Source organism: Oncorhynchus masou, chromosome 25, assembly GCF_036934945.1.
Source record: "Oncorhynchus masou masou isolate Uvic2021 chromosome 25, UVic_Omas_1.1, whole genome shotgun sequence".
NCBI lineage: Eukaryota > Metazoa > Chordata > Actinopteri > Salmoniformes > Salmonidae > Oncorhynchus > Oncorhynchus masou.
Genome location: NC_088236.1, coordinates 37894254 through 37920798, shown reverse-complemented (window position 1 = coordinate 37920798; position 26545 = coordinate 37894254). Strand labels below are relative to the sequence as shown.

Below are 26545 nucleotides of genomic sequence, written 5' to 3'. Positions count from 1 at the left end.
CCGCCTCTTCCTCTCCGGAGTCGTTGTTGAAAAGGCGGAACATCAGGTGGGAACATTCTCGTCAATCAGAGGGCAGATACGTATGTGCACAGCAGACACAACTCCGATATGAAATCATTTTCTCAAAGTTGCAGAGAAGCCACATGCGTCCACTCATATCAGTACATTTGTAACCTAAACATTACGTAACTTATATTCGATCAAATACCCCTCACTTAACAAATACCAATAACATTTTTTTTAATACATTTTATAGACCAAATTCAGAAAACCTCCAGACCTCCATACAAAACATCTCCACTTGTTCTGCTTATCGTTGTCTTCTCTTGTAGAAATATTTTGAAGGGAGTGGAGCCTCTTCCTTTGCCTCTTCCTTATATGCGCAACTGCATCAAGTCCAATGTGATTCTGTCCTCCCAGACAGTTCGCCTTGAGAAGAATTAGAAGGGTTATTAAATGGGGGTAATGGAGGGGTGTTTTTTGTTGTTGTTGTCGGGGCTAATAGTTGGCAGGCTAATTGTCCTTTTCCCCAATTCTGTATTACCGGAAAGTAATTTAGGTAGGCCGTGACTGGCCTCACACTCCAGTACAGTAGGTGGCGGTGTAAACACCTCAAAGTTGGATGCGATCCGCAAACCCAATCCCAAAGAAGAAGAAGATGAAGCAGTCCCATGTGTTGTATAGAAGTGAACCAGGAGATGGAGAGGTTGCTTACCATTTTTTTCGCCCCTACCGAAATGAACTTTCACGTATGCAATTCTGTGTGGACTTGTTTTTAGATTGTATCTAAACAGCTTCCAGGAAGGAAATACATCGTAATGGTTATGAGTATTTCTTCATGAGTGCAGCATATATTATTTGTGCACTGCTGTATTGGGAAGACGCTCCCGCTGAAGGTGCTTATGCAGTAAATCTTACAATGAGAGGTGAGTTTTTGACAATTTTGTTTTTTGTTTTTACCAATCAGTCCATCATTTTAGGTTTGGTCATTCATTCACGTTAATAATTGTGTTTTAAGAGTGCGTCGTGTGCGTCTGGGCATGTATCCTGCTGCAAAGGTTACCAATATGTCGCGGGGATGAGGTGGAAGACGCCAGTACTGTTGGTAGGTGTTTAATATTTTAAAACCTATAGCAGGGGCGGGCAACTTGCAGCGATGGGCAACAGGTGGAATGGCTAACTCTGACTAAAGGCTCGGGAATCCTTTATGGGTATGGGTACACAGACCTTCTAGCCACTGAGGCTCATCATGAGTTCATATTTTGTTTTGTCCCCAACCCCATCAACGTTGCCCATCCCTGAACTATAGTGTCATTATTATCTAGTATCAATATGTTGAAATTCTATCAACTGGATCAAATGAGATGTATACAGTTTTTTAAAACTGCTGAAAAGAATATCCAAAACATCTAGAAAGAGCACATTGTGTCTTTTACACTTTCCAAAGTTTACAACATTTAATAGTGTAACGACCCTGACTTTATAAGCACGGAAATCGACCCTGCCGCACGAGCATGCTTTTGCGGCACAGTCGATAGCGCGCCGGACCTCGGGCTCAAGGTTTCATTACAATATGAAGCTCCAATGAACAGGCATCCAAACATATTTGTTTGTATGGCAACACAGATGACACAAGTAAACATATTTGCAAGTGGAGGAAGCTAGTTTGAAATAAGCAAGAAGATTTGCATGGAAGGATCATGCAATTTATTTGTACAAATAAATTGACAGCCCTAATTGTACATATCTTTAACTTCCATTATTTGGTCATTTTAAAGTTTTTTTTGTTGTTGGGGGGGGCACCATGGTGTTAATACAAATTTATATTATAAATATTCACCACAATATCTGTGCTGTCAGTTGAATGTGTTGACTACTAGCACAGTATAGGGTTTTGTCTCCTATCATGAAGACAGAGTTTCCTCTTGGCAGAAAGAGACTGAAAGACTCCAGTTATCTAAATGACATGACTGAAGAATCCTGCTCAATTAGGAAGGGTTTGCTGAACTACTGCCATTCATACATCCACTCTTCATTTTGAACATGATAAATGCTATTTATGATCATCTCAATGGATGTATGTCTGTCCGTGAGGGAAGGACAGGAAGCCGTAACATGATAGAGATGGCAGGGCCAAGGATGTGAGAGTTGGCATCTTGCTTGTCTCATGGCAGCAGACGTTTCTGTTACCACAGCCCTCTGACCCCAGTCAGACTCCCAGTAGTCCTAACCCTCTTCTTTTCTAGTTTGCTAGTTTATTCTAGGCTGAATCTTAATTTGAGATGATTTAACCTACTGTAAATGCAATTTTGCATTGCTGCCAGTGGGAGATGTGTGTGACAATAGTAGGTTAGGTTGTGCACACATCTTGAGTTTTGATTTGTACCCGACTAAGATACCATGCTCCGAGGTAATTAAGCTGTGGTTCCGGGTAGTATCCTCGTCAGATAATGTCACGTAGTTACTGTAATAAATGTCTTCCCTACCTCATCAAACGAAAGGGAGCAACACATCAAGTTCCAGCCTGAGATTATTGTTCCACTGATGCTATAAGCACAGTTTTCAGGCTGGCACCCAAGCTAGAGAGACATTGGACAAATGGACACCCTCTATTGTGTCTTGGCAGTCTTTACTGTAGCTGGCAAATTTATGACAATGAGGCACTGTGCTGATCAGGAAAAAGTATGTACGCTACTAGGAAAAGCTGCTATTCCTGGTAAGGTCACATGGTCAGGAAAAGCTCAGTGCCTAAACTATACTTTAATTGACATGTGTATGTTTTATCATTTGCAGTGAATCCCTGTTGCTATTACCCCTGTCAGAACTGGGGTGTGTGTGTCAGGTTTGGCATTGACCGCTATGACTGTGACTGCACTCGCACCGGCTTCTATGGACAGAATTGCACTATCCGTAAGTTAAGTGTTTTGCGTCTACATTTTTCTGATTCAAGTTATAGTTTCAATTTTCCTCTCTAGTTTATCAAAACATTGTTATCCTTTCCTCATGTGCAGAAGGATTTGTAACAAGATGAAAAGAAAAAGCACAGTGTGTGACCGAAAAGCACCGTGTGTTTAGTTCCACAACTTTTTACATTTTTTATTTAGTGAAGCTGCCCAAATAATAATTTCTAGTTGAATGAACATATGAGACAAGTTGAGCAAACACATTTTAAGTTGACTGCATTTTTGCCTAAGTTTTCTCAAGTTGGAGCTAAGTTTGGACCAACTATACATTTTAAGTTCAGGTAACACTTTGACTGAAAAGTTGAGTAATCTAAAATACAAAGGCTGTGGAACCAGTTACTTAATAATGATTAGCTGAAATGACTAGATTAATTTAATTTTTAATTACAGTGTGCTGTTTGTCTGCTCTCTGTGTGTTTTAGCTGAGTTCTGGACGAGAGTCCACCAGCAGCTGAAGCCGAGCCCTGACATGGTCCACTACACCCTCACACACTTCCACTGGCTGTGGAACCTCATCAACAGGACCTTCATGCGGGACTGGCTCATGAGGGTGGTGCTCACAGGTTAGTCGCCTGACATTCAATGCAGCCATGAGTATTCTGGCACAAAATGGTTGCTATAGTGGGCGCTGTGTATAAGTGGTGGAAGGGCTAACTTAGTGCCATAAAGTGTACAGTGCTTTACATCCAGGTGAAACATGCTATGATGATAGAAATGTATGCATGGATCCATTGTGCTGTTGTAACAGTTGAAAATGCATAAATGCTCTCCAAAGTGCTTCTAGAATTGAATCCTTATCCCATTATCACTACTCAGACCCTTACTGTGCATATTCATATCTACTCTTATGGTGTTACTTTAAGAGAAGAGTTTCTCTTCCCTACCAATGCACTCATTGGATAGTTTGCTTACAACTTGTGTCCATTTGCTTCATGGTTTCTCTGTTATGTTCTCCCCATGTAAATGTTTGGATAACACACATTGACCCATGGTGTCATCACCATTCTCTGAGTTCTTCCATCTAACTCGCTAGAACTGCAGACAGTTGTAATTTCAGTCGCATCTCGCGCCCGACATAACTATTATAGCTTGCCGCCACCATAGCAAGCTGCTCTATCCAGACTGATTGGTGAAGTAATTTAATTTTGATATATATATATATATATTTTTTTTATTGTTCGAACCGGTTCAGAACTTTATTTTGCTGGTCGGAACACTGGAACAAAATGAAAAACATTTTGGAAAATAATTTTGGTTCCAACCCCTGGCTAAAATGCAAAACCTGACTTGTGTGTCAAATAATAATGATAGAGCACACAGGTTTATTTTGCTTTGCATGTGAAAGACAAAGTTAAAGTATAGTTTTTTGATATTATGTACTATAATGTGAATTGCTTTTAAGTTACATCACATTGATACTTTCATCCCTCAAATGTTTGCTTGAGGCTTTCCAAATCAAGCTACACTTCAAATGAATTAAATCATATTTTTCAGTCTGCGTGTTTCTTTAACTGAACGTTTCTTCGTTTTATTTGGGATTCAATCCATGGTGTGTTATAGTGTGTGGCACTAGACGGCATTGCCCTTTTGTAAAGGTAATTTCTGCTTGAGCCGACATCCGTAGCTTTTACCGTGAGTGCAATCTCCGTGAACGGCGAATAAATTGTCCTTGAAGGGGGCGTCTACTGTACTGCTTTATAATGTGCCTTGGATTGAGTCATGGTCTTAAACTGAACGTTAATAATGTTTCTTAATTTCAATTGAAAGTTTCTTCAAAGTTGAGAATGTCTTAACTCTGCTGGAAGTTGCAGTTTTAACTGATTATCTGGGTTCTGCGGTTACCGTTATTTTCTGACGTTACGAGTATGAGAGAAGTGACATCTCTTCATCTAAAATGTGACACACACACACTTGTTTTGCTATCCTTGTGGGGACCAAACAATTGATTTTCCTTTTCAAAATCCTATTTTCCCCAACCCCTAAATCTAACCCTTACCCCTGACCTTAATCCCAAACCCTAATTCTAACCCTAAACCTAACCCCTAAGCCTAAAATAGCCTTTTCATTGTGGGGAATGGCGACATGTTTGAATTTCTTGTTTTACTATCCTTGTGAGCAATGGTGGTCAGTAAGATGAGGGAGGCCAATTTTTTTTTTCATGAGCATGGCCTTATTTCTAAGATGACTCATTCTTATTCCAACAACCCAGTTCAATGTAACAGCGATAGGTTTAGGCTACTACATGATACTCACATTTTCCATGTACTCATCATCAATCTAGCCTATGAATGAAAGTTTGCAATGTAGGTGCACACAGGTCCACAGACAAATTTGTGACAGGCAGTGACATATGGACAGACAGTGACATTTAACACCACCTTGCACACTCTTGCCTGCATCTAGTTGATACAGGGCGTAATCATTAGTTCAACAGTTGCAAACAATAGTTTTTATTGGAGAAATTCAGGTATGTTTATTCCGCTTGCTTCCGTTTTTTTAACAGAATCGGCCGAATGAGTACATCCCTGATCACTCGTAAACACAGTTCACTTTCATGGCAGCCACATCCTATGTGCTCTCCTTCTCTCACCTCTTCCCTTTGCTTGTGGACTTCAATGTGCAACACATCAGCTGTATGTGACAAGGCAAAAACAACTTCTCCAAGCCAAACCGCTACACACAGTCTACATCGTTGTCACCATATTAGCCTGAGTAAAGTCATAGTCAGTATAGTTAGTTCTATTAGCTATACTGACTGTGTTAGTAAACCGGCTACAATCATGCAGTCATTTTACAGTGTACAGTCAGTAAGCAGTTACACCGGCGGGTCCCAGTGGCAATAAATTAATAATACCAAAAGCTTACCTTGACTTGGAAGAGTTCCGGTGTTGTGTTGGAAAGTCATAGCCAGCTAGCTTACATAGCATACCTCTGTTTGAGCAGGGTGTTTCAGTATGCTAAACTAGCTGGCTGCATTTGCTAGGTAAGTGTCTTTTTTTTTTACTTTCAATCTCTGTCTCTCTTGCTTCTCCTTCATTTTGGAATAAATTAATTTGTTAAACTGTTCAACTATTGTCTCTCTCTTTGAGTCAACTACTCACCACATTTTATCCACTGCAGTGTTAGCTCGTTGTAGCTTATGCTTTCAGTACTAGATTCATTCATTCTCTGATCCTTTGATTGGGTGGACAACATGTCAGTTCATGCGGCAAGAGTTCTGATATTCTGGAGGATGTCCTCCGGAAGTTGTCATAATTACTGTCTAAGTCTATGGAAGGTCGTGAAAATCATGTGCCTCCAAGGTTTTGTATTGAAGTCAATGTACCTAAAGGAGTACAGAAGCTAACTGAGCTCCGGATACACAATGGTGCTACCCTACAGAGTACTGTTGAGGCTACTGCAGACCTTCTTTGCAAAATAGTGTGTTTTTAATCAGTTATTTAGTGATGTGATTTATATTTAATGTAGCTTTATCTAAAATGGATCAATTTAAATGTTTCACAATTAAAAACATTTTTTAAATTCACTGAGGAGGATGGTCCTCCTCTGAGGAGCCTCCACTGCTTGTGAGGACTTCTGGTCCCCACAAGGATAGTACAACCACACACACACACACACACCTATCCCATGGGTTGTATTTCCTCCTAACATTGTTATTGCATTTTCAGTAAAACCTTAGGGCTATAATGATCAATGTGTCAAACAATTATGTTTTCTCCCTCCCAAAGTCAGATCCAACCTTATTCCGAGTCCTCCTACCTTCAACTCCAAGTATGGATACCTCAGCTGGGAGTCCTACTCCAATGTTTCCTATTACACCCGTATCCTACCCCCTGTGCCAGAAGACTGCCCCACCCCTATGGGTACCAAAGGTGAGATGGAGGGCATCCAAAGTTCCTATCAGAAAATAGGATGAAGGCATCCCACAAAGACTTTACTGGAGATTACCCAGTGAAATAAATCTTCCCAACTGCAACATGCATAGCTAACATACTTTCGTTCCTCTCTTTTCTCCAGGAAAGTCTGTCCTCCCAGACCCAAAGCTGGTGGTGGAGAAGTTTCTTCTGAGGAGGCAATTCAGGCGGGATCCAAGGGGAACCAACCTAATGTTTGCTTTCTTCGCTCAGCACTTCACCCATCAGTTCTTCAAGACCCGAAACAGTATGGGCTTGGGCTTTACCAGGGCTCTGGGGCATGGGGTGAGTTACATGGCACTCCCTGTACTGTACACTATGTTATAGAGTGCATTCGGAAAGTATTCAGACACCTTGACCTTTTCCACATTTTGTTCCTGCCTTATTCTAAAATTGATTAAATAAATGATCAATCTACACACAATACCCCATAATGACGAAGCCAAAATAGGTTTTTAGAAAAATTAGCAAATTTATAAAAAACAAAAACTGAAACAAAAAACATAAATCATAACAGTATTAACAATGTGATATACATTTATATATGCATGAAAACCAAAGTCTGAAACCATGACAATTCCCACTGTCTCTTCACCTGACTCTATCCCTCCAAGATAATTTCCTGCTGGGTTCCACAAAAATGAAAGCTCTAAAAAGCTTCCTCATGCTTTCACCCAGTCTTCCCCTTTTGGCCCTAGGTTCCGAGAAGTGTTCCCATGTCATGTTCACTTTGTTCCCCATCTTCTCCATTTCACCTGATTGGCACAAACACCTGATGCGCAAGTGCATATCCCTAATCCACGTTACATCCTCTATCTCAAGGCCATCAGACTGTTAAACAGCCACCACTAACATTGAGTGGCTGCTGCCAACACACTGACTCAACTCCAGCCACTTTAATAATGGGAATTGATGGGAATGTATGTAAAATATATCACTAGCCACTTTAAACAATGCTACTTAATATAATGTTTACATACCCTACATTATTTATCTCATATGTATACGTATATACTGTACTCTATCATCTACTGCATCTTTATGAAATACAGGTATCACTAGCCACTTTAAACTATGCCACTTTGTTTACATACTCATCTCATATGTACATACTCATCTCATATGTATATACTGTACTCGATACCATCTACTGCATCTTGCCCATGCCGCTCTGTACCATCACTCATTCATATATCTTTATGTACATATTCTTTATCCCTTTACACTTGTGTGTATATAAGGTAGTAGTTTTGGAATTGTTAGCTAGATTACTCGTTGGTTATTACTGCATTGTCGGAACTAGAAGCACAAGTATTTCGCTCCACTCGCATTAACATCTGCTAACCATGTGTATGTGACAAATAAAATTAGATTTGATTTGAATTTGAGGGAACTCGGCACTGTATCTGCTTTCACATCAATGCCTTCAACATTTTGTTCACAGTACAATTACCCCTCTATCCTCTATCATATGATGCATTAACCCATAAAGCAGCTAAACCCCAAACCAACTATGATGTTTCTAGTAGTTCTCAGACCCAACCCATCTGTATATCTTACAGTGGAATCTAGTCTCTCTCTCTCGCTCCGCTTCCTGTGTCATAGTGTCTTCACTCACCCATTATGCTGTTGGATCTCACTTCACGTGAGAACTATGCACCCCCCCCCCCCCCTCCCAAGGAGAGACATGACGATCTTAACCACTGCAGGTACTGTTCAAAGTAGTGTGTCTCTCAAGTCAATGCTGTTCCAACACCCCCCTGGTGTCTCTTGATGTACACTCAATCTCTAGAATTCAGCCCGTGCCCTTGGTTATATCTTGGTTCCACCTGAGGATATGCACACTGCAACACATGGGTTATTTCCTGGCAACATAATTTGTGATATTTGAATAACATCATCCCCTGTCATCCCATCGGTTCTCCAGTTACCAGCAACCAATCCATGTGACATGAGTCGTCATAAACTGATATCCCAACAATGCTAGAAATGTAACCATAGCCACTTCCAACATGGCCCATGACTATAGTCTCACAATACCCCTCATTTGCGCAGTTGTCCAATTCCATGCTATCAATATAGCATTCTACGCTTCTGCTACTGCTTTTTCTGTTACTGTCCCTACAGGGACTGCTGTGAGACTAGCTATTGCCCGTAATTTGTTTCCTGCTCTTCTATTGCCTTCGTGTTTTACTGATAAGTCTAGGACTGAACGTTCAGATACCCCCGACCTGTTTCTCATTATGTCCCTTGGTCTCTAGTCACCAACATCTCCACTGACCTCCTGTATTCTGCTACAGTTGGTACCTGTGGATAATACATCCCTGTGCTCATTTCTCATCCCACCCGTTTGTAAACACCTTTGTTACAGTGTAAACTTTGGGCCCCAACGGATGATAAGCAGCCACCTTCTGACATGTACCATTTACTGTGGTTCGGTCCCAATCTACTGGGAGGTATGTTTATTAGCTGTCAGAAATGGGGGCGAGATTAGTGGCGTTGGAAGAGTTTCCAACCGTACAAAACTCTGAGTCACATGTTTCTTAATCACACTCTGCAGGAGATGTGATGCTATTATCACAGCAAACTTCCCTTCTGGCAATGTGGCCTCCTGTATACAGGGATCTGAAGCTAGTCCTTCTGGCGATGTGGCCTCCTGTATACAGGGATCTGTTGCTATTCTTTCAAATGTTATGCCTTCTGTGACAAACTCATTACTGAAAGTTGAAAATGGTGTCTGATATAACAACACTGTCTCTTCTACTTTCACCATGATCTGGGTATGTGTAACGTTCAATTAAATCCCCATATTGTGTACAGTTAGCTAATGGAAGGAGAGCAACTATCTCCTGTAACAATATTCAGTCTCTGGGAATGATACTCCTCTATCATTACGTGTAATTCACAACACACTATACTCCAAATGCATTTTCTACATTTACACACCTACCAACACATTCTCAAATCAATTTAGTCAATATACATCCTTCCCTCCTCTGGAACAATGAAACACCCTCATGTTCCACAAAACCTAAAAACATATTAACTTGAAAAGAAAAGAGAAACAAAGTACACGTTTTAATGACTTTGCACCACTCGTTGATGCGACGTAACATATCAACTCTGAATAGAGGGTAAAACAAAAAACAACTTTCATGGTTGTCCCAAGCTGTCATCCAGTGAGTCTCCCACACAAATGACCTCCCCTCACGATGACACTTAGAGAAGTTTCTTCAAACCCTTTCGGCCACATAAATGTTAGCAGCGGCCCGGCCCCTCGTCGTGCTTTATCCAGTCTCTCTCTCAGTATTCCAATCACAACGAAAACATTATGGAACTTATCCAACCCGAATGTAGAATGACTGACCTCAGTGCTTACTTTGAGTCTAAGGCTCAAATTCCAGTTGATCAACTCCCCACAATACATCCCTGTTAGAACACATTTATGAAGCACCTTTTATTGCCGGCCATAACTCTTCTCATTACAGCCCCCCCCTTTTCCCCCTGTTTTCCTGTCATGAGTGGCCTGGTAAAGAAAGATCAGGATCTCAATGCATTTTCAGTTTAAATAGTTAGCAGGGCGTATACACCCCACCCACCCACCCACCCTTCCTTCCTTCACACGTCACTTATCATTCTAGCGTGTCTTCTTCGGATATCATTTACAGTTCATTTCCCCAACGGCACATGTAACTTTTGCCTGTCACATTTCATGGCCTTTGATAATGTCCTGATTTTAATATCCAAATAGATACTTCAGTTTCTCCCACACGAGTCTCTCAGCTGAGCTTCTCTCTCTCTACGCTCACTCCACACGCGCTCTCAGCACCCCGGTCCTGTTTTATGGCTCGGACTCAGATAGGAGCGGGAAAAGTCACTGTCTCTTATAGCACGCCTTCGTCGCTTTTTCTTCAGCCGTTAAGGCAGGGTCGTGAGGTTAACACACACCGTCTATGGTCAAATTATTTCTATCTGACATCACCCTCCATGAAAACCTAAACAAACAAAAAAACACAGATCATAACAACAGTTAAGTTCATTACATTTCTGTCTAAATTAGACAAACATTGAATATATGACGAATTATGACATTAACCTTTCCTTTATACCATCTCAAAGGCAAATGTCAAAAAGCATAACAATGTTACTGCTAAAAAAAATACAAATAAACATTTTCTAAATGAGTCCCTGCTCCCTTTATTCTATTGGCGACCTCTAGGATGGTTACCAGATCATGAAGATGGCAATACATATTTCACCCTCCTAGGAAGTTACTGTCATCCCTTATTAACATATATTTCCCTTTCTATATGCTGCCTGAACACAGTACCACTGTATAAGTACCCCGAAGACCAGGACCTCATGGAACTGGTCATTTACCCCTTTCACACACTTGTGATTTAAAAAAAAAAAACATGTTAAATCAAAAATGAACTATTTAGAATTACAACTCTTTATAACTCCCTACATAAATAATAATAATCTCCTAAAGTAATGGTACAATTTGGACAGAGAACGGTGTTTCTCATGAATTTTATGCTGAAACCCCCCCCTTCTATTTAATTCCTAATGAAGTTGATCATTCTTCATTAGGGATTTTTATTATTCAAGGCTTTCGACACCATTAAAATGTTTCCTCTCCCTTTCTTTCCCTGTCCTCCAGACACCATTTAAATACCTCTTCAAAACATTTCATTCTCCTGCATACCCATTTTTAACTGAATTGAAAAGACTCCTTCCAATAAATCCCACAACAGGGCAATAGTATCTCTCCACCGAGTCTAACGATTCACTGGTCTCCTTTTCCCCATGATTCTCCATAACCATCAGATATAGGAACTTGGCCTACCTTTTGTTTGTTGCCAGCTCTGCTCCACTAATCTGGACTCCATGGCTTGACTCTAAGTCATGATGAACCCTGCTCGCAGCGCTGTCTGTTACATTCTTATTTTTCAGAGTAAACCAAGTTTAATCATTCCCAAAGGTTCTGTACAGCTGTAATCGGACAGCAAAACATTTCTTTTCTCAGTTATATACATTCTACTTAAGACACTCGTCCTCCTTACAGTTTATGGCTCCACAGGAAGCTAATAAAGAGGGTAACAGGATGACAAACCCTGATTACTCCCTTAAGGGGAACTGACCTCACCCCTCACCTCCTGACCTCAACCCCTCCTTCACCTAATCCACAGATATCCTTCTGTCTTCCCTATATCAACACATTGCTCTCCTCTCCTCCATCAAACACATTCCAAAGCCTTCTGAGTTGCTACAGATTCTTTCTATTCAAGGCTTTGTCTCTATCATTTATTTAATATCTCAATGTTCAAAATTTAGCCGATTCCAACACCTTATTCACATAAGTATTCGGAACCTTTGCTATGAAACTTGAAATTGAGCTCAGGTGCATCCTGTTTCCATTGATCATCCTTGAGATGTTTCTACAACTTGATTGGAGTCCACCTGTGGTAAATTCAATTGATTGGACTTGGAAAGGCACACACCTGTCTATATAAATTCCCACAGTTGACAGTACAACCAAGCCATGAGGTCGAAGGTTTGTCCGTAGCGCCCCCAAGACAGGATTGTGTCAAGGCACAGATCTGGGGAAGGCTACCGCATTTGTTTTGCAGCATTGAAGGTCCCAGTGGCCTCCATTCTTAAATGGAAGAAGTTTGGAACCACCAAGACGCTTCCTAGAGCCGGCCAAACTGCGCAATCGGGGGAGAAGGGCCTTGGTCAGGGAGGTGACCAAGAACCCGATGGTCACTCTGACAGGGCTCCAGAGTTCTTCTGTGGAGATGAGAGAACCTTCCAGGACAACCATCTCTGCAGCACTCCACCAATCAGGCATTTATGGTAGTGGCCAGACGGAAGCCACTCCTCAGTAAAAAGCACATGACATCCTGCTTGGAGACTCAGACCATGAGAAACAAGATTTGTGCCAAGCGTCACAACTGGAGGAAACCTGGCACCATCCCTACGGTGAAGCGTGGTGGCAGCATCATGCTGTGGGGATGTTTTTCGGCAGCAGGGACTGGGAGACTAGTCATGATTGAGCGAAAGATGAACAGAGCAAAGTGCAGAGATCCTTGATGATAACCTGCTCCAGAGCACTCAGGACCTCAGACTGGGGTGAGTGTTCACCTTCCAACAGGACAACGACTCTAAGCACACAGCCAAGACAACACAGGGGTGACTTCAGGACAATTCTCTGAATGTCCATGAGTGGGTCGCTGTGCAGCGACGCTCGCCATCCATCCGGACAGAGTTTGAGAGGATCTGCAGAGAAGAATGGGAGAAATTCCCCAAATACAAGTGTGCCAAGCTTATAGCGCCATACCCAAGAAGACTTGAGGCTGTAATTGCTGCCAAAGGGGCTTCAACAAAGTACTGTGAAGGGTCTGAATACTTATGTAATTGTGATAGTGTGTAGATTAAGAATTTATATATTTTAAAATCCATTTTAGAATAAGGCTGTAACGTAACACAATGTGGAAAAAGTCAAGGCGTCTGAATACTTTCCGAATACACTGTATATTATATTATTCAATTTGATCGAATAATTGTATTTATTCTATTATGTTTAGGGGAGGATGACCGGTAAGTGATGTATTTAGGTGTTAGGAAGAGGTGGACAACTCCAATCCTTAGAACACTTTTTATTTTTTTTATTTTAGCAGATGCTCTTATCCAGAGCGATTTTACAGTACTTTTTCCATACTTTTTTCCTTCTCCATACTATTCCAACAGCCACAATATAATCTTGTTCTTTTGCTGGAACCAAATCTTGCTCTGCGAGATACATGGGAGTCATACTCATCTATGTCTCTTGCATGCATCCTGTCTCACGAATGTGAATCTCTTTTTTTATTTTTTTTATCTCATATTTCATGTTAATCTCATGTTATTAATCTCTAACCAGGTGGATGCCGGCAATGTCTACGGAGATAATCTGGTGCGTCAACTGAACCTCCGGCTTCTTAAAGATGGAAAGATGAAATATCAGGTATGTGGAGGAATGCATAACTCCACTCCAGCTATGAGAAAGCATGGACATGTCTCCACTGGAATGGTACTGTAGACCACGGTACCACTGTGGCCCACTCTGAGGTCCACTCTGAGGTCCACTCTGAGGTCCACGTGCTTTCAACCCTTTACACTTTTAACCCTTTCCAACCCTTTTCATACTAATGTGGTTAAATATATCCAAAAAAAGGTGGAACCAACATAAATTGCATTTAAAGAAAAATCTCTAAACGGATTTGCTCTTCTATAAACAGGTTTAAAATGGCAGATTTGGGCACGGATAAACGATAAACACCTACATAGGAACGCAGTGGCTGTACAGTTACATGATGTCAGAGGTCTGGCTCTGCGCTTCACAGCTCTGTATGGATTTTGACTGACTGCCATTCTGAACTTGAGCACCTCGTGCGACAAGAATATGCCTCTTTCCCTCCCGCTAATTGAGCAGCCTTTGCATGTTTTTTTTGTTCTCTGGGGGAGGGCAGTTCTGTAAATTGAGGACTCAATGTGTTTTGAGTTGAGGATTATAATAAATACTGCTATGATGTCATACAAGCAAGACAAGATTTGGAAATGTGAAGTTCACATTTCCAAATCATTAATGTTTATCACCCATTTTGTATGATAGGTTACGAATTGCAATTCGTATTATGTTACCAATTTTCTAAGTGTACAGTATGTTACAAATGAGAGTGTAGGGGTTAAGGTTTAGGAGTTAGTTTAAAGGGTTAGTGGAAGGGATAGCTAACATGCTAAGTAATTGCAGAGTAGCAAAGTAGTTGAAAGTTGCAAAAAATGCTAAAGTTGTCTGAGATTTGAACTCGCAAACTTTGGTTTGCTAGACGTTCACGTTGCATTAAGTAACCATCTGTCATGTAACCATACCAAATATAACATATTATACTAATTTTGGTGTCACGGATTTACATTTACTATGTTACATCCAGGCTGCTGATCTGGTGGACTCACTAAACACAAATGCTTAGTTTGTAAATTAAGTCTGAGTATTGGAGACTATCCATAACTTAAAATATCCAGAAAATTGTGTCCTCTGGTTTGCTTAATGTAAGGACTGTGAAATGGTTTATACTTTTAATTTTTATACTCAGTATATTGTTTGCAATTACATTTGCTTTTAATACTTAAGTATTTATAAAACCAGATACTTTAGTCATTTTCTATTAAGGTAAAAGTGAAAGTCGGCAAGTAAGGAAGTCTAAAGGTATCTTTACCTTTACACAAGTATGACAATTGAGTCCTTCTCCCACCACCGCACAGAGGTAGCAGGCAACAGCATAGTCATTGTTCAGCGACCAGGTGCCAGTTAGTGGATCATTTGAGTGACCAGAAATCCTGACTCGTTTCAGGATAAAGAAGTACACCCATGAGGCCCATTTTCTTTATCTGTTGAATAAGCTGAATTCGACTCCAAAGAAGGACGTTGAGGATATCTGTTTTTGGAAAAGGTGTTGGCTCAGAGTCAGGGAGAGGTTGTGTTGTAAGAACCCCATTGATTGTCTCTTTTGGCAGTGGTATGCATGTGAAACTCAGGATGAGATGACTGAGCAACTGTTGGTTATTTACAGTGCCTTAAAGTATTCAGACACCCTTGACTTTTTCCAGTTTACAGCCTTATTCTAAAATTGATTTAAATAGTTTTTTCCTCATCACTCTACACACAATACCCCATAATGACAAATCAACGTTTTTTTTTTTTAATTTTTTTTTTAGAAATGTGCTATATTTGCTATTGTTTGCTTTTTTAAATTTTTATTTTTTTATAATAAAATTGGAAATATCACATCTAAATAAGTATTCAGACCCTTAATAACTAAGTAATTTGTTGAAGCATCTTTGGCAGTAATTACAGCCTTGAGTCTTCTTGGGTATGATGCTACAAGCTTGGCACACCTGTATTTGGGGAGTTTCTCCCATTCTTCTCTGCAGATCCTCTCAAGCTCTGTCAGGTTGGATGGGAAGCGTTGCTGCAAATCTATTTTCAGGTCGTTCCAGTGATGTTTGATCGGGCTCAAATCCGAGCTCTGGCTGGGCCACTCAAAAACATTCAGAGACTTGTCCCGAAGCCACTCCTGCGTTGTCCTGTTGGAAGGTGAACCTTTGCCCCAGTCTGCTGTCCTGAGTGCTCTGGAGCAGGTTTTCATCAATGATCTCTCTGTACATTGCTCCATTCATCTTTGCTTCAATCCTGACTAGTCTCCCAGTCCCTGCTGCTGAAAAACATCCCTAAAGCATGATGCTGCCACCACCACCACTCTTCACTGGTGGTGAAGGTTTGGTGCCAGGTTTCCTCTAGATGTGACGCTTGGCAGTCAGGCCAAAGAGTTCAATCTTGGTTTCATCAGACAAGAGAAACTTGTTTCTCATGGTCTGATAGTCTTCAGGTGCCTTTTGGCAAACTCTCAAGCAGGCTGTCATGTGCCTTTTTCTGAGGAGTGGCTTCCGCTGGCAACTCTACTATAGAGGAGCTCTGTCAGTGACCATCAGGTTCTTGGTCACCTCCCTGACCAAGACTCTTCTCCCCTGATTGCTCAGTTTGTCTGGGCGGCCAGCTCTAGGAAGAGTCTTGGTTTGTTCCAAACTTCTTCCATTTAAGAATAGAGCAGGCCCCTGTGTTCTTGGTGTCCTTCAATGCTGCAGACATGTTTTGGTACCCTTCCCCAGATCTCTACCTCGGCGCAATCCTGTCTCGGAACTCTACAGACAATTCCTACGACCTCATGGCTTGGTTTTTGCTCCTACATGCACTGTCAATTGTGGGAGCTTATATAGAAAGGTGTGTGTCTTTCCAAATCATGTCCAATCAGTAGAATTTACCACAGGTGGACTCCAAGTTACAGAAACATCTCAAGGATGATCACTGGAAACAGGATGCACTTGAGCTCAATTTCGAGTCTCATCGCAAAGGGTCTGAATACTTATGTAAATAAGATATTTTTAATACATTTGCAAACCTTTCTAAACCTATTTTCGCTTTGTCATTATGGGGTATTGTGTGAAGATTGAGGATTTTTAATTTATTTCATCCATTTTAGGCTGTAACGTAACAAAATATGGAAAAAGTCTCATGTTCTGAATTCTTTCTGAAGGCACCTGTATGGGTGGAGTTCAGATAATCATTATTTACAGTAGTGTTTCCAAAATGTTGGGGTCATGACCCTTTTTTCCACTGCTCAAGACCTTTTGACATCACTTTTCCACAAAAACCCAAAGGGGACCCCACATACGTTTTTCCATTATTCCATTATGCTCACAAGGTACTACATTGTGCTAATGGATCAGTAAAGCTCTTAAGGGCTAATACTATCTTCTCTTCCAGGTGGTTAAAGGTGAGGTGTACCCTCCTACGGTGGCTGAGGCGGCGGTGAATATGAGATACCCTCAAGGGACTCCCGTGGGGCAGCGTATGGCCATCGGGCAGGAGGTGTTTGGGCTGTTGCCAGGCCTCACCATGTACGCCACCCTATGGCTGAGAGAACACAACCGCGTCTGTGACATCCTGAAGGCAGAGCACCCCACCTGGGGGGATGAGCAGCTCTTCCAGACCGCCAGGCTCATCGTGATAGGTAAGTACATACTTGACTGGACAGGGATCTCTCTCTAGCCTTTCATACCACCAGAGATTGCCCATTTAAGACACTCAAGTGCTTTAGGCAGAATATACATTTCTAGGAAATGTTTTCATGTGCTGGGTTGCTTAGGGCCCCATAGCAGGGTCTCAACTTACTGTTGCGAGTTAGAATAGTAGGTGCAAGTTTTAAATTTGCTTGTGCATCAGCAATTTTTCTCTTGTTTTGTCAGTCATTGACAGTCACTCAATTAGCCATGTCAGCTAACAATTTTTACATTGTTATGTTATTATTCCCAGCTATCTAAACTTGTAGTTATCATGGCCGAATACCGACCGTTCACGCAGGACAAGTGTCCAGGGCCCCTGACCTTCAGGAGATCCCCAACCAAATCTCGCTTAGGGCCCCCAAAAGATTAGAGCTGTCCCTGCTTGGTTGTGTGAGTAGTTGGGGGGAATAAGAATCAACACACTTCTGCAGTAGATTCTCCCCAAAATGTATTTTCTTGGGTGTAGATGCATATTTAGTTCATATTCCAGGTGAGACCATCCGGATAGTGATCGAGGAGTACGTGCAGCACCTGAGTGGCTACCTGTTGGATCTGAAGTTTGACCCAGTCCTGCTCTTCAAGTCCACGTTCCAGTACAGGAACCGCATCGCTGTGGAGTTCAAACAGCTGTACCACTGGCACCCCCTGATGCCAGACAGCTTCCACATAGACGGAGACGTGGTGCCCTACTCCCAGTTCATCTTCAACACCTCCATCGTCACACACTACGGGGTGGAGAAACTGGTGGACGCTTTCTCCCGCCAGTGTGCTGGACAGGTATGGTGTGTGTGGTGACTACGGGATTTCATATGCAGTGTTGTAATGCTAAACCCTGGTCTCGATAATGTTGTCATGCCATACATAAGTCGGTTGGTGTCAATGCTAATATGGCACTTATTTTCTAAGAGTTCTCAATAAACTGACAAGGAGAAGCTATTTATTTGAAATCACTTCCTGAATTTAAAATCTTAGTTTTTTTGTCATTTTTGCAGACAATCTTAAAATAGCTAGGTGGGACAAACACTTATCACAGTCATAGTAAGTACATTTTTCCTCAATAAAGTAGCTATCAGCAAAGTCGGAGCTAGTAAGGGGGAAAAGAGTCAAATGTGAGTGTTAGTTCACACAAGTCTTTTTTGGGGGGGTGAGGAGGTGGTGGGGTTGCTGTGGGATTATTTAAGATTCTCTTTGAAGATGTAGGGTTTCAGATGTTTTCAGAAGATGGGCAAGGGACTCTGGTGTCCTAGCTTCAGAGGGAAGGAAGCTGGTTCCACCATTGGGGTGCCAGGACAGAGAAGTGCTTAGACTGGGCTGAGCGGGAGCTGCTCTCCCGTAGGGGTGGGAGGACCAAGAGACCAGACTTGGCAGAACCGAGAACTCTGGTTGGGGTGTAGGGATTAAGCAGAGCCTGAATGTTGGGAGGGTCAGTTCCTCTTACTGCTCTGTAGGTAATTACCATGGTCTTGTAGTGAGCCAGTGGAGTGTGTGGAGGAGCGGGGTGACATGAGAGAACTCTATGGATGTTGTAGAGCATGAACCTGCAGGAGCGAGTCACTGCTCTGATATTTGCAGCGAATGACAGGGGGTTGTCAAGGGTCATGCCAAGGTAGTTTACACACTGGTAGGGGGACACCATGGAGTTGTCAACCGTGATAGAGAGGTCTTGGAGCGGACAAGCCTTTCCCGGGAGGAAGAGTAGCACAGTCTTGTTGAGCTTGAGTTGGTAAGCTGTCATTGAAGCTGAGGTATCTGCCAGGCACACGGAGATGCGTGTCGCCACCTGGGTGTCAGTAGGGGGAAAAGTAGTTCAGTGTCATCCGCATAGCAATGATAGGCGAGAACATGTGAGGATATGACACAGCCGAGTGACTTGGTGTATAGCGAGAAGAGTGCCTAGAACCGAGCCCTGTGAGCTTTGTGTGTTCTGGTACTTCTTCTTTTGAGCAAGGCAGACGTTGTGTAAGAGAGAGGGAGGGTGAGGTTTGGACAGGGCAAATAAGGCAAGATTGAGTAGCCTGATTGTAAATTTGACACTACTTGGTGTGAAGTCCATAATCGTGTGCAGTAAAATAGCACATGTTGTAACTTTCACCACAGCCCTGCAAACTTGTCCGTGCTCTGCGTTCTGTATCTACAGAATCAACTACAGAGCGGTTTTCTGTTGATTAGAAGCTGTGATAGATCATGACAGAAGGCTTAAACAAGATGCTATCTGTCTGCTGTAAATAATTTTCTCTGTGGCTTATTGATATCAATCTTTATCAGCAGAGCAGCATCTATCTATGGAGTATTAGCGAGTAACATGATATCTGTGTATGTGTGCCATTGAGGGTGAATAGGCAAGACAAAATATTCAAGTGCCTTTGAACGTGGTATGGTAATGGGTGCCTAGGTGTATATGGAGTAACACATTTCGGGCCCTTCATAGGCGGGTCATTAATTTATTTGAATTACTTTTTTCCATTTAGTTCTCATGCATCCTATATTTATACAGTGAGGTGCCTGTTTGATCCTTTCAGATGTAGGGCTCTATTCAATCCGGAAAGCTGAATCGTTACAGATTCCGCCATAGAAACGTAAAGGTAATTTCTGATTGAGCTGGTGACATAAGGAGCAATTACCGGAATGCAGTCTCTGATAAAGCGGGAATATTGCCTTTTTTAAATTACAATCACAATGTAAAGCTGAATTTCCACGAAGCAGATTGAATCGAGCCCTTAGTGTAGTGTACACCATTGCCTACAATGGGTATGGGGTCTGTCTGATTTTAATCCTGTTTCTCAGATAGGAGGAGGTCGGAACATCCACCCAGTGGTGACCAATGTGGCCGAGGGGGTTATTGAAGAGTCCAGGACTCTGCGTCTCCAACCCTTCAACGAGTACAGGAAGAGGTTCAACCTGAAGCCCTACACATCTTTCTCTGACTTCACTGGTAAGACCACATATTTTAGAGATTGGACATGCCGGCACCACAAAAGGCTTCTATGGAAAGAGGTACTGTCTATGCAAAGCAGCTTAACTTCTGTTACACATCACTTTAAAAAAAAAAAAAATGTAAGACCACATATTTCTATATATGCTCATGGGAAATTACATGGTGACAGAGTGATGCTGAGACTGATTTGTTACTTTCAAATGTATGCCAAGCAAAACTAATCGTTGCAAAGTCGAACAAGCCATAGAACTCGATGCACAAGGAGGACTTAACCATTTCCACTGAACATTTTATAAAAACACATTTACTTGAAGAACCGTGCAGATGCAAAGTTTGGTAACCGAATGACTGCGTCATTCTGTAACCAAACTTTGCATCTGTGCTCTTCTTGTGCATTGAGTTGTATGGTTTGCAAAGTTAAACAAACCAGAATGATGAATTGTGCACTCATTCTGTTACCAAACTTGGAATCTGCACTGTTCTGCAAGTAAATGTGTTCTTATAAAATGTTCAGTGGAAATTAAGTCCTCCTTGTGCATCGTTGTATGGCTTGTTTAACTTTGCAACGGTTAGTTTTGCTTGGCATACATTTTAAAGTAACAAATCAGAGTCTCAGCATCACTCTGTCACCGTGTATTTGCCCCTCATGCAAATTGAAAATATGGGAAATAACAACGTTCTCTCAAAGCAGCTGTCATTCAGCATCATCCTGACGTGGGTCAGCCTCTTAAGAAGCCAACTGCAGTCTTTGTTGTCCTTTCATCTCAAACCAGTCTTCTCTTTAACTTGATCATGTTTCTAATGTACTCTTTTACTCTTCTCTTCTGTATTGTATTTGTATTAATTTACTTTAAATGTGCCCTATCTGTGTAGTTTGCTGCAACCGAATTGCCCTTCTGGGACAATAATGATATTTTATATTGTCCTCCAGGTGAGGAGGAGATAGCCAGGGAGCTGGAGGAGCTCTATGGTGACATCGATGCGCTGGAGTTCTACCCCGCCATCATGCTGGAGAAGACACGCCCCAACGCCATATTTGGTGAGAGCATGGTGGAGATGGGGGCTCCGTTCTCCCTGAAAGGCCTTCTGGGTAACCCCATCTGTTCCCCTGAGTACTGGAAGCCCAGCACATTTGGAGGCCAGACAGGCTTTGATATAGTCAACTCGGCCTCGCTGGAGAGACTGGTGTGTCTGAACACTAATTGGTGTCCATACGTAGCCTTCAATGTCCCTCCGGCCGGGCAGGAGGAGCCGCCAAGGAAACAGTCCACTGAACTGTAAGCGATTGTGATACGTTCGTTTTTTTTTGTATGGTCTTACCGTAGTTCCCATGTCCACCTATGATGCCTGTACTCTATACTACATTTACAATGCATAGACTGCATTTATAAATCATTCCCATGTTGCTTATGTCCTATGTACAGGTGACAAAATAAAGGAACCGCTTGAATAAATTAGGAATAAAGTATGTTGAAAGCAGTGTGGTTTCGGAGTTAATGAACACCCTAAGGTCAATATCCGCACCCCAGTGGAAATATAATCCCCATAATAAAATAATTCCCAGAAAATCAGTCAATTTAAGCTACAGATATCTTTTTGTTGTTGTATTGGATGAGTCTCAATCCACTGCATCTGTGACAGAGCTAGAGCGGTGTTGGTCAAACCATGATCAGTCTTCTCACAAAGTCCTCTGCAGTGTCTAAAGGGTTTGACCTACTGTACAAACTATTATGACCCCTCTATGCAAAGGTGAGACTCTCACGTTTTGCTTTAGGACGACCACAGGCCTCAGGACTCGTCTGAAGGTCCCTCGGTACCAGTTGACAAAATTAACGGAAGTGTATATATGGAGACTGTATAGTGCCAAAAATAAGAGGTTGAATAATTGTCAAGTATTTTTTACAAATGTTTCCTGATCTTTCTTATCTCTCAGATATAGGAGAAACACTTCTGAACAAACTCCCCTTTCCCTTTATTTCTTGGAACAACAGAGTCCTCCCCATGTAGTGAATTTGTTATTCAATGCGTTTTTGTATTGGCGAATAGCAATAAGGCCAAACTTTTTTATTTTTAATAAATATTTGTATATAGAACCAAAAGTTTGGCTCACCCACTCTTTTGCATTATTTTTACTATTTTCTACATTGTAGAATAATAGTGAAGACCTCAAAACTATAAAATAACACATATGGACTCATGTAGTAACCAAAAAGTTTTAAACAACTCAAAATATATATTATATTTGAGATTCTTCAAAGTAGCCACCCTTTGCCTTGGTATTTTATTAAGATCCCCATTCTTTTGCAAAAGCAGCAGCTACTCTTCCTGGGGTCCACATGAAACATGACATGGCCTTGATGACCGCTTTGCACACTCTTGGCATTCTCTCAACCAGCTTCACCTGGAATGCTTTTCCAATAGTCTTGAAGGAGTTCCCACATGCTGAGCACTTGATGGCTGCTTTCCATTCACTCTGCGGTCCAACTCATCCCAAATTGGCTTTCCCTGGTTAAATTAAGGTTAAATGACAAAAATACATCTCAATTGGGTTGAGGTCTGGTGATTGTGGAGGCCAGGTTATCTGATGCAGCACTCATCACTCCTTGGTCAAATAGTCCTAACACAACCTGGAGGTGTGTTTTGGCTCATTGTCCTGTTGAAAAACAAATCATTGTCCCATTAAGTGCCAACCAGATGGGATGGTGTATCGCTGCAGAATGCCGTGGTAGCCATACTGGTTAAGTGTGCCTTGAATTCTAAATAAATCACTAACACTGTCACCAGCAAAGCATCCCCACACCATCACCATCATCATCCTCCATGCTTCACGGTGGGAACCACACATGCGAAGATCATCCGTTCACCTACTCTGCCTCTCAGAAAGCCACAGCGGTTGGAACCAAAAATCTTACATTTGGACTCATCAGACCAAAGGACAGATTTCCACCGGTCTAATGTCCATTGCTCTTGTTTCTTAATATATCCCATTTAGCAGACGCTTTTGTCCAAAGCGACTTACAAGTCGGCTGGGGCCACTACTTTTACATATGGGTGGCCCCAGCGGGGAATCGAACCCACGACGCTTGGCGTTGCAAGCGCCATGCTCTACCGACTGAGCCACACAGGACCACACAGTTTCTTGGCCCAAGCAAGTCTCTTCTCCTTATTGGTGTCCTTTAGTAGTGGTTTCTTTGCAGCAATTTGACCATAAAGGCCTTATTCACGCAGTCTCCTCTGAACAGTTGATGTTGAGATGTCTGTTACTTGATCTCTGAAGCATTTATTTGGGCTGCAATCTGAGATGCAATCTGAGGTGCAATCTGAGGTGAACTTATCCTCTGCAGCAGCAGTAACTCTGGGTCTTCCTTTCCTGTGGCGGTCCTCATGAGAGCCAGTTTCATCATAGCGCTTCATGGTTGTGACTGCACTTGAGGAAATGTTCAAAGTTTTTGATATGTTCCGGATTGACTGACCTTTATGTCTTAAAGTAATGATGGACTGTCATTTCTCTTTGCTTATTTGCGCTGTTCTTGCCATAACATGGACTTGGTCTTTCTGTATATCAACCCACCTGGGTGGCAGGTAGCCTAGTGGTTTTAGAGCGTTGGGATAGTAACCGAAAGGTTTCTGCTGGATCAAGTCCCACCATCAGCAAAACATCAAATGATGGAATTTCTCATGGAAGATAGGTAATTGCATGTAGGGCTGTGCGGTGACTGTATTAATTGCCACACCGCGGTCACGAGTCATGAAGGCAGTCAAATTCCACATTAGTCACGGTAATTAGGCTTCTCCAAGCTCTGATGCTGCTGATGGTCATTATTAGCCTACCAAACTTGCTAACTGCCTGGTACTCAGTACTATTGTCTGTCTAATCACGCTAACATCAATGCAAAGGTAATGGCAAATCTAATCAAACAATGAGATCCCATGAGCTCGTGTTGCGCAACATTGCTATAGGCTATGCAATTACACGAGAGAACAAAAACCCGTTGAGACACAGGCCAAGAAAGCAGCAGTAGTCTATACATTACACAATTTACATGACAAAAATCACAACATGTCAGTAAGCGCACATCCGGCCTCCAGAAAACATTTACTCTCTTCCTCTACAGAGTTTTGGCCCAGAGTTTTAAACTCGGCAAAAAAAGAAACATCCTCTCACTGTCAACTGCGTTTATTTTCGGCAAACTTAACATATGTAAATATTTGTATGAACATAAGATTAAACAACTGAGATAAACTGAACAAGTTTCACAGACGTGACTAACAGAAATGGAATAATGTGTCCCTGAACAAAGGGGGGGTCAAAATCAAATCAAAAGTAACAGTATCTGGTGTGGCCACCAGCTACATTAAATACTGCAGTGCATCTCTACCTCAGGGACTGCACCAGATTTGACAGTTCTTGCTGTGAGATGTTACCGCACTCTTCCACCAAGGCACCTGCAAGTTCCCAGACATTTCTGGAGGGAATGGCCCTAGCCCTCACCCTCCGATCCAACAGGTTCTAGATGTGCTCAATGGGATTGAGATTCGGGCTCTTTGCTGGTCATGGCAGAACACTGACATTCCTGTCTTGCTGGAAATCACGCACAGAATGAGCAGTATGGCTGGTGGCATTGTCATGCTGGATGGTCATGTCAGGATGAGCCTGCAGGAAGGGTACCACATGAGGGAGGAGGATGTCCTCCCTGTAACGCACAGCGTTGAGATTTCCTGCAATGACAACAAGCTCAGTCTGATGACCATGACATACCCTCCACCTCCAAATCGATCCCGCTCCAGAGTACAGGTCTCGGTGTAACGCTCATTCCTTCGACAATAAACGCAAATCCGACCATCACCCCTGGTGAGACAAAACCGCGACTCATCAGTGAAGAGCACTTTTTTTCCAGTCCTGTCTGGTCCAGTGACGGTCGGGTTTGTGCCCATAGGCAACATTGTTGCCAGTGATGTCTGGTGAGGACCTGCCTTACAACAGGCCTACAAGCCCTCAGTCCAGTCTTTCTCAGCGTATTGCGGACAGTCTGAGCACTGATGATGGGATTGTGCATTCCTGGTGTAACTCGGGCAGTTGTTGTTGCCATCGTGTACCTTTCCAGCAGGTGTGACGTTCGGATGTACCGATCCTTGGCAGGTGTTGTTACACGTGGTCTACCACTGCGAAGACGATCAGCTGTCCGTCCTGTCTCCCTGTAGTGCTATCTTAAGCTTCTCACAGTACGGACATTGCAATTTATTACCCTGGTCACATTTGCAGTCCTCAAGCCTCCTTTCAGCATGCCTAAGGCATGTTCACACAGATGAGCAGGGATCCTGGGCATCTTTCTTTTGGTGTTTTTCAGAGTCAGTAGAAAGGCCTCTTTAGTGTCCTAACTGTGACCTTAATTGCCTACCGTCTGTAAGCTTTTAGTGTCTTAACGACCGTTCAACAGGTGCATGTTCATTAATTGTTTATGGTTCATTGAACAAGCATGGGAAACGGTGTTTAAACCCTTTCCAATGAAGATCTGTGAAGTTATTTGGATTTTTACGAATTATCTTTTGAAAGACAGGGTCCTGAAAAAGGGACTTATTTTTTTGCTTTTTTTGCTGCGTTTACATCTATGTGAAGGGTATTTAGCAGACTGTTCCATGCAGTGGTGGTCGGTGAGGTTTAAGAGGAGGGAGGACGATCATTTTTTTAATGAGCGTGGCCTTAGTCTTCCAGCATACTGTAATAGAAATATCATTCATATCCATTCACCAAGCTCAATGTAACATCGATAGCTTTAGGCTTGCGCTGTTCTTGCCATAACATGGACTTGGTCTTTCTGTATATCAACCCACCTGGGCGGAAGGGTAACCTAGTGGTAAGAGCGTTGGACTAGTAACTGGAAGGTTTCAAGTTCAAATCCCTGAGCTGACAAGGTATAAATATGTCGTTCTGCCCCTGAACAGGCAGTTAACCCACTGTTCCTAGGCCGTCATTGAAAATAAGAATTTTCCTAGTTAAATAAGGGTATAATATATATCTTTTTTAAGGTTTACAACGTAGAGAAATTTGAGGGATCATGGTGACAGAC

At 42.2% G+C, this 26545-nt stretch overlaps 1 protein-coding gene across 1 annotated transcript; it reads left to right on the top strand.

The window, feature by feature from the left end:
• The first annotated feature begins 704 nt into the window (after nt 1-704).
• Nucleotides 705-21956, top strand: LOC135514273 (prostaglandin G/H synthase 1-like). The gene is made up of 11 exons (XM_064937634.1): nt 705-926; nt 1019-1105; nt 2794-2910; nt 3386-3526; nt 6692-6835; nt 6981-7162; nt 13803-13886; nt 17244-17490; nt 18033-18319; nt 20327-20474; nt 21409-21956. The coding sequence occupies exons 1-11, from the start codon at nt 839-841 to the stop codon at nt 21756-21758; spliced, it is 1875 nt and encodes a 624-aa protein (XP_064793706.1). The 5' UTR covers nt 705-838; the 3' UTR covers nt 21759-21956.
• The last annotated feature ends 4589 nt before the right edge of the window (nt 21957-26545 follow it).

What these genes read in the sequence shown, in the direction of transcription:
- LOC135514273 (XM_064937634.1), top strand. Translation starts at nt 839, where the DNA reads ATGAGTGCAGCATATATTATTTGTGCACTGCTGTATTGGGAAGACGCT. An exon ending in GGAAGACGCCAGTACTGTTG is followed by an intron (nt 1,106 to 2,793) that starts GTAGGTGTTTAA and finishes TATCATTTGCAG; the next exon opens with TGAATCCCTGTTGCTATTAC. An exon ending in ATCTTTCTCTGACTTCACTG is followed by an intron (nt 20,475 to 21,408) that starts GTAAGACCACAT and finishes ATTGTCCTCCAG; the next exon opens with GTGAGGAGGAGATAGCCAGG.